At 42.3% G+C, this 9141-nt stretch overlaps 1 protein-coding gene and 1 pseudogene across 1 annotated transcript; both read left to right on the top strand.

The window, feature by feature from the left end:
• The first annotated feature begins 419 nt into the window (after positions 1-419).
• Positions 420-1359, top strand: LOC128596115 (olfactory receptor 1G1-like; annotated as a pseudogene).
• A 3785-nt stretch (positions 1360-5144) lies between these two features.
• Positions 5145-8747, top strand: LOC128596110 (olfactory receptor-like protein OLF4). Its single transcript, XM_053605520.1, has 2 exons — positions 5145-5228; positions 7809-8747. The coding sequence occupies exons 1-2, from the start codon at positions 5145-5147 to the stop codon at positions 8745-8747; spliced, it is 1023 nt and encodes a 340-aa protein (XP_053461495.1).
• The last annotated feature ends 394 nt before the right edge of the window (positions 8748-9141 follow it).

Here is a 9141-nt window from a genome sequence, read left to right as displayed (position 1 = left end):
CACACACATACATCCGCTTAATAATTTTCTAGTAAATGCATATGCTCAAAGTATTTTATTCGAATTTCACAAGCCTATGAAACTGATAGCTTTCCAATATTTAAAAAGGGGGATGAAAAGGAGAGATGGATGCATAGTTACTATTCTCAGCTGATCTTGAGCGCCACTCCATCCATTCAGCACAATGTAATACATAAAATGCAAAATTCACTGCCCAAAAAGATCTCCCATTATCATTGTCCACAGTTCTGATGTCCATATTCTCATATCCTCGTGTTTACAAGTCTACCACCAAGACATACCAGTAAATATCTGTGACCTGTAAGAGGAACAGAGAAGACAGACAAAATGTCTTGAATTATCCAAGTTTCTGGAGTCTAGTTATATTAAGCAAGATTTCCTCAATTGTTCTACTTTAAATGGAAATTAAAAACCAAACTACCATCTCTGACTTCTTGCTCCTGGGCTTCTCTGAACACCCTGCTCAGCAGCACCTTCTGTTTGGGCTCTTCCTGGCCATGTACCTGGTCACTATGTCGGGGAACCTGCTCATCCTCCTGGCCATTGCCTCTGACCAGCACCTCCACACCCCCATGTACTTCTTCCTGGCCAACCTGTCCTTCATCGATACCTGCTTCACCTGCACCATTGTCCCCAAGGTGCTGGTGAACATCCAGACACAGCATCACACCATCTGCTACACCGGCTGCCTCATGCAGATGTACTTCTTCATGACCTTGACCCTGATGGACAACTTCCTGCTGGCCGTGATGGCATATGATCGCTACATGGCCATCTGCCTTCCTCTGCACTACACCATGGTCATGCATCCCCAGCGCTGCCTGACACTGGTGCTGGCATCCGGGCTCTGCTCCCACATCCTGGCTTTCTCACTTACTTTTCTAATGGCTCAGTTCTCATTCTGTGCCTCCCATTCCATCCCACACTTTTTCTGTGATGTGCCCCCTCTTCTCAAACTTGCTTGTTCAAACACTCATATCTTTCAGGTCACAATGTTAACTGAAGCAGTTCTCTCAGGTGTGATCCCTCTCACCTGTGTCTTGGTCTCTTGCCCACATCATGCACACCATCCTCAGGATCCCTTCTGCAGGTGGGAAGCACAAAGTTTTCTCCACCTGTGGCTCTCACCTGTCAGTGGTCACTCTCTTCTATGGGACCCTCTTTCTGGTGTATTTCCAGCCCTCGTCCTCCTTCTCAACAGATACTGGAATGGTGGTATCTGTAGTATACACGATGGTCACCCCCATGCTGAACCCTTTTATCTATAGCCTGAGGAACAGGGACATAAAGAGGGCTTTGTGGAGACTCATTGGCTTGAGGAAATGCTCTACTTGGTAAAGGAAACTTCCCAAAAGTACAACCCCAGGCTCTTCTAAATGCCTTCCCAAGTGGACTCTTCTATTATAATTTTGAACTCAAATTTCAGGCAAGATTGATATTCAGCATTGCTAGCACGTTTAACAAATGGAGAATGGCTGATGTGGTAGGACTGGAATGGGACCAAATGTCCAAGGACAGAGCTACAAACTGGAGAGAGGGAGTGGCCAGTATTCCCACAGGGTGACCTAATTATTTAGTTGGGACAGGTATGGAAGAAGATTCAAACCAAAAAATGGAACCACCAAAAGCATCATACCAAAGCTCAGCTAGCAGCTCAGTTTACGACTAAGAGGTCCCACCCAATGACAAGAAATGCTGATAAGATCTGGGAAGGGTCCCCTACTCTGGGTTTCAGGGACTAGTCCCAAGCTCAGATTTGGAAGCAGCTACAGGGATTGACCTGCACGTGCAGAAAGCTGAACCAACAAGACACAGGTTTTGCGGGGACTAAGAGAGCAAGAGTAACTCTAGACGGGAAACTGGTCACAGATAGATTAGGGGACTGCTCCAAAGTCAACCAACTGGGAGTGGGTCTAAAGATTCTGACAGTAAGTGATTATTCATTACTGGGACAAATCCTTGGTTCTTTAGTTTTTAAGTGCTAGTTTGTTTGTTTACCTATTTTATAATACATGTTCACTGCATTAGACTTGTAAAACATAAACTAGTAGGAAAATGAAGAACATTTCATTTGCATCATCCCTTCCTTTAAAGATAACCACTAATAATACTTTGATATTTTATACATCATGTCTGTCCACATTTTTTTCTAATTGCTTTTGTCTTTTACTTTGTTGAGAAAATACTACAGGTACAATTTTATATATTTTTTTCATTTAATCTTATAACAAGAACTGTCTTCATGTTACAATTTGCTCTTTCTCAACATTTATCGTTCTAACATAATATCAGAAGACAGATCCATGAGTTACATAACATTTCATTACAATTGGACAGTTGGAGGTTTCTAAGCTTTCGCTATTGCAAATAATGACACAGTGAATGTCTCTGGGAAGAACTTAGTTTTATATCTACAGTCTGTTGCCTTTAATATTTCCAGAAGCAGAATGTCTAAGTAGAATTTTATAGAGCTCTTCAACCATGTTGACAAAATGCCCAGGTGAGAGTGTTCTTTTGTCTGCACCCTCTAAGATTTTGATGTAATTGTAAGTAAAATGACAGCCAACTCGGCACATGTGGCTCAAGCGGCTAAGGTGGGAACTCAGGTAGGAAGAATCTAGGAGTAAAAAGAGAAGCCACAATGTCTATTAGAAAATACTTTCAAGGGGGGTGGGCCAGCTGGAGGGAGGGTAATTGGTGGGACCTCACCTATTGTGCATAATGCAAGGGTACATGTCAACTCTATTAAGAATAGAGTATAAATGTCTTAACACAACAATTAAGTAAGTGAGGTGAAGGCTATGTTAACCAGCTTGATGTAAGCATTCCAAATTATATACAAAATCAGCACATTGGTGATGCCTGTAGTTCAAGTGGCTAAGGTGCCAGCCACATACACTAGAGGTGGCGGGTTCGAATCCCGCCTGGGCCTGCCAAACAACAATGATGGCTGCAACTAGTGATTGCTTTACTTTTTTCTTTGTAAATAGACAAGAGATCTCAGTCTCTAGTAAAAATAGAAAAAAAAGAAAAACTAGCCAGGTATGTGGTAGGCTACTCAGGAGGCTGAAGAAAGTAGATTGCTCCAACCCCAGAGGTTGAACTATGATGCCACTGGCACTCTATCCAGTGTGACAGAGTGAGATTCTGTCTCAAAAAAAAAAAAAAACAGAAGAATTATCATTTGGTACACTGTCTCTGGATATCTGACATTTTAGGCCAAAACTGAAGATATGGACATTCTAGAATTCAGCAATTACACACCTGCGTATGTATGCAATAGAAAGGAATACACGTGCTTAACAAGAAACATGTATCAGAGTGATCACCACAACATTATGCTTAATATACAAAAAGATGACTGTTCCTTCAACAACAGATTGCATAAGATGTGGCACCATGATGCAATGGAGCAGCTCATGGCAATGAACATGAACAAACTACTGCTAAGTGCAGTAATCTCCATATTCTCACCAATGTACGATACTGAACAAAAGAAGCCAGAAAAAGAATATATAATGTATGGTTACACAAAGTCAAAAACAGGCAAGACTAATATAATATGCTAGAAAGAGTAGAGTGATTCTTTAACTTCAAGGAAAGAAAAGCAATGATTAGCAGAAGGCGCTTCCACACGCTGGCCATGTTCTACTCCTCAACATGCATCTACTTGGTGATTCGCAGGCAACTGGTTTCTAATAGTTTCCTGGGTCCTATATTTGTGTTTTGTGCAGTTTGATTATGTATTGTGACCCTAGGATCTGATGAGACATAACCAGTGTGATGAAAGTGTGTCAAACGGTCTGTGAAGCTAGTGAATGATGCCCCATGATCATATCAATGTACACAGCTATGATTTAATAAAAAAATTAAATTTAATTTAATTTAAAAAAAAAACAAATACTTCCAAATCCCAAAGTTCTGAATTCTGAAATTCAGTAGGCAAAAAGTTCATAGTAATAGATCCTTAAACAGTACAGAATAGTAATGACATGAACGCCCTTCAGCTACATGCATTCACAGGAATGAACCTACATGAATAAATAATGTTGAACAAAATAAGCAACCGAAGAACGCAAAATAAGTATAATTCAATTTATAAAAGGGACAGAACAGACAAATCTCAAGTAAGTACATTGTGTCTAATTTAGACATATATGCAAATGTGGCAACACTACAAAGAAAATGGTCCACAATACTGATGATAGATCAGGGTTTCTCCTAAAGATAGAAGAAAGGAATGTGATTACAAAGAGGAACACAGAGGCCCCCAAAAGGACTGAGCCATATACTATTTCCACTGAGTAGTGGGAGAAGGGGCATTAATTTCATTATCATTATTTACATAGCACATATGTGTTCTATACATTCTTTTGTACATAAGGTATACTTGCAACATAAATAAATCCAGGGCTACACCTGCACCAAATACAGAGTGTAAATATTGTCTAGAAGAGGTGTTATATTGGCCGTGCTCTCTGGGTCATAGAGAATAAGAATGTTCCTTCTTCCATATAACATTGAAGGTAAAGATTTTGACCTCTGATATGTTTTTTGTTGTTGTTGCTGCTTATTTTTGTTTTTCTTTTTTGTTGTTGTTGTTGCAGTTTTTGGCCAGGGCCGGGTTTGAACCCGCCACCTTCAGTACATGGGGTGGCACTCTACTCCTTGAGCCACAGGCGCTGCCTGATATGTTTTATTCTCTACATTTTTCTTATTTTGGAGCTTAGTGTATTTCAACTGTGAAGGCTGGGCTCTCGTGAGAACAACGTGGACTCTGTGAACAAGTCCTGGCACAGACAACAGAAGATGACAAATCCCACCTGCAGCTCACCTGAGGGAAAAGCCAGCAGCAGTGGCTCCATGGATCCCACCCCTGGTCACTCTGAATTGGGGCAGCACTGATGCTGCTGGAACTCAGGGGACCACAGTCCAGAGGGGACAGCTGGGAGGTTGGACACTTGCCCCATCTTGTCTCAAACTAGGAGGTCTGGGATTGGATCCCAGGAGACTCTGCATGTGCAAAATCAGCAACTCCTTCTGGCTCCTATGTCTGAGATAGCATTAAATGCCTGACTTAGGTCTGTGCTGTTGATACACACAAAGGCTCTGTAACTCTCATCATGTGTTCTTGGGGAGACAGCAAGGCAGCAAACTCAGTCTCCTCGGCAGTAGTGGCAGAGTCTGAGGCTGGCCAGCATCTGCAGGTAAGATTGAGGCATAAGGATGGGGAGAGAGAACAGAATCTACCCAAGACCACACGCACATGCAAACACACACACACACGGAGCTCTTAGAGCTTCTCCTGTTCTCCTTCCTCCCCTTCCTTTCTATTCTCCCTCTCCACCAATAATTTAATAATTTTCTGGCTCTTCTGATCTCCATCAGGGGTGTCTAGCTCTGGTGTTGATCAGGTCCCTGATGGTCCAGTCGGAGGTCATTGTAGAGAATGTTCACAGACCATTCTTCTCTAAGCTCCATCAGTGACCAGAGCAATAATAAAACATAATTCACTCTCGGTCAACTCAGATAGGCGTGGTTCCCATAATCACCTCAACCAGCACACCAGGTCAATACCAGCAATTTACGCCATTACATCCATTTAGTTTGCCAACCTAATTCACATCCTTTCCTTTTCTTCAAATTTGAGATGGTGGTTAACTATTTAAGATGGTCATATTTATTCCCATTATAAAATTACTAATATTTGTGCTCTGCAGATTAAGTTATCTGACCAGGTTTTCACTTGATTTCTAGATATCAGAATAGATGCTTTGCCATTGATAGTTGTGAGCAGAATCATAACCATTCAAAGGTGATGGTGAGAATGATGGTCATGATGACTCTTAATGATGACAGCTCACAATTTATGTATAAGCCCAACATGCAGGGCAAGATGTAGGGCACAACAACAAGGATGAAGCACATAACCACAGCAACAACCACAATAAATAATATTTATTGAGCACTTACAATGTGTGAGCCTTGTGCTAAATATTTTACAATTGTCAGGTGCAGTGGCTTACACCTGTAATCCCAGTACTCTGGGAAGCCAAAGAGGAAGGATCACTTGAGCCCAGGAGCTTGAGACCAGTGTGGGCAATGTAGCAAGATCCAATTTCTACAAAAAAATGATGTAAAAAATTAGCCAGGCATGGTGGTGTCCTGCCTCTAGTCCTAGCTACTGAGGGGGCTGAGGCAAGAAGATCACTGAGGTGCAGGAGTTCAAGGCTGCAGTGACCTATGATCCCACCAACCCACTCCATCCTGGGCAACAAAGCAAGATTCTATCTCTTAAGAACTAAGATTAAATAAATATTTTGCAATAGTTATTTAATTTAATCCTCAAAACTAATACAGTATATTCTATTTAAACTGATGTGGAAAATGTAGTGAAGAGAGATTAAATAATTTTTTCAAAATCACACAGAGAGTAAATTGTAGGGAAATTCTGTCAGACTCCAACGATAATATTATATTTTTAATCACTATACTAAACAAATACGACATTAGCACATGCCATTGAGTGGTCCTTATATTTGCCCCATTTGCCACACCATCAAACAAAAATGTTAGAATTTCTCATTTTGATTACATTATGTTTTATAACTTCAACTTCAGCTGACTCCAGCTTTTGGTCCCCTCAACAAAATTCTCAAGTGGGGTTATTAGCTGTCTCTTACGGATTTAATTAAAAAAAAGCAAAGTTCAAAGGAGGTGAATATTTCCCAGAGTTTAAAAGGTATGTGAGGAACAGCACTGGAAAGCCCAGTATTCAAAGCCTCCCATTACACGGTGTCTTGGGGCCACATTTCATCAATTATAAATAATGACCTAACCATGGCCACTGTTAGTGAAGGCTTGCTTTCCGTGTATGTGATCTCAGTGATAACGCCAATGACTCTATGAAGAAGGTACATGTGGTACAGACTAGGGAACACAGACAGAAATGGACCAAGGTCAGACTGAGGGTAAGGAACAGAGAAAGGATTCCCAGGCAATCTTTGGATGCCAAAGCCCAGATTTTAACATGAAATATGTCAATGGTGATGTTGATGATAAAGATGAAGGTAATAGGCCTTCATCTTTATCATCAACGTCACCATTGACATACACAAAAGGTAAAGCGCTTTTCAGTTACAACCTTCACTAATTCTGTCTTTATTACCTTTAAGATGAAGGTAATAGGCCTTCATCTTTATCATCAACGTCACCATTGACATTTACAAAAAGTAAAGCGCTTTTCAGTTTACAACCTTCCACATTGACACATTGACACACTGCCATGGTGATCAAAGGCAAAGGGGCCAGAGCACCTAAGGCTCAGCTGACACTAATTCTGTCTTCTGTCTCTCTCAGCACGTGCTCTCTCTCTCTCTCTCTCTCTCTCTTACACACACACACACCACCTTGTATTGGCCACTAAATCCTAGTATATGCATAACCCCAAAATGAGCTCTGCTTGTTTATTTTTTTTTAAGTGGGAATTAAAATCTGAAGAGGTTTTTTAAGGCAAATTCCAGTTCAGTCTCATTTTGTTATTCTAGGGGGTGAACTTGCCATATTCAGGAATCTGGAAACAAAACTGTACCCTCATCCCAATGCCTCATTATCATAGGCCATAGTCTTGATAACTACACATATTTGCAAATGTGCGGTCACAGCCACTAGTGAATCTTAGTGACCTCCCCAAGGAACAAAGATGTACAAACCAAACTCCTCAGACTCTGGAATTTTTGAAGGTTAATTTGTTTAACGAGTATTACCCGCCAATTTCTCTGCCTTAGAAGGAAATTAGAAACCAAACTACTGTCTCTGACTTCCTGCTCCTGGGCTTCTCTGAACACCCTGATCAGCACCTCCTGTTTGGGCTCTTCCTGGCCATGTACCTGGTCACTATGTTGGGAAACCTGCTCATCCTCCTGGCCATTGCCTCTGACCAGCACCTCCACACCCCCATGTACTTCTTCCTGGCCAACCTGTCTTTCATCGATACCTGCTTCACCTGCACCATTGTCCCCAAGGTGCTGGTGAACATCCAGACACAGCATCACACCATCTCCTACACCGGCTGCCTCATGCAGATGTACTTCTTCATGACCTTGGCCCTGATGGACGACTTCCTGCTGGCCGTGATGGCATATGATCGCTACGTGGCCATCTGCCTTCCTCTGCACTACACCATGGTCATGCATCCCCAGCGCTGCCTGACACTGGTGCTGGCATCCGGGCTCTGCTCCCACATCCTGGCTTTCTCACTTACTTTTCTAATGGCTCAGTTCTCATTCTGTGCCTCCCATTCCATCCCACACTTTTTCTGTGATGTGCCCCCTCTTCTCAAACTTGCTTGTTCAGACACTCATATCTTTCAGGTCACAATGTTAACTGAAGCAGTTCTCTCAGGTGTGATCCCTCTCACCTGTGTCTTGGTCTCTTATGCCCACATCATGCACACCATCCTCAGGATCCCTTCTGCTGGGAGGAAGCACAAAGTTTTCTCTACCTGTGGCTCTCACCTGTCAGTGGTCACTCTCTTCTATGGGACCGTCTTTCTGGTGTATTTGCAGCCCTCATCCTCCCTCTCGGAAGATACTGGAATGGTGACATCTGTAGTATACACGATGGTCACCCCCATGCTGAACCCTTTTATCTATAGCCTGAGGAACAGGGACATAAAGAGAGCTTCATGGAGACTCATTGGCTTGAGGAAATGCTCCACTCAGTAACAGAAACTTCCCCAGAGTCTATGCCCAGACTTTTCAATAAGATTTCCTCCCTGGAGCCATTCATTATAAATTTGAACTCACATTCAAGGCAGGATGAATGTTCAGAATTACAGAACTGTTTTAAAAGCAATTGACCATGGGCAGAGCTGCAGCCTGAAGAGAGGGAACTACTAACAGTCCTTACAGGGTAACAAGGAGTGCATGTGTGTGTCCAAGCAGTTTCCATCCAGACACCTGGGAAACACCAGAGAATGCCAGAAAACACTTGGCTTCTAGGAGAAAATTCGGAAGAAGCACAGGGTAGTACTACAGAGTCATCCCCAAGTACAAGAAACTCTGGGAAGACGATGCAGCTATCAGGACCTCAGTCGGGTCACTGGGTTTCAGGGAATAA

Source organism: Nycticebus coucang, chromosome 2, assembly GCF_027406575.1.
Source record: "Nycticebus coucang isolate mNycCou1 chromosome 2, mNycCou1.pri, whole genome shotgun sequence".
NCBI lineage: Eukaryota > Metazoa > Chordata > Mammalia > Primates > Lorisidae > Nycticebus > Nycticebus coucang.
This window is presented reverse-complemented; position numbering and strand designations above follow the sequence as displayed.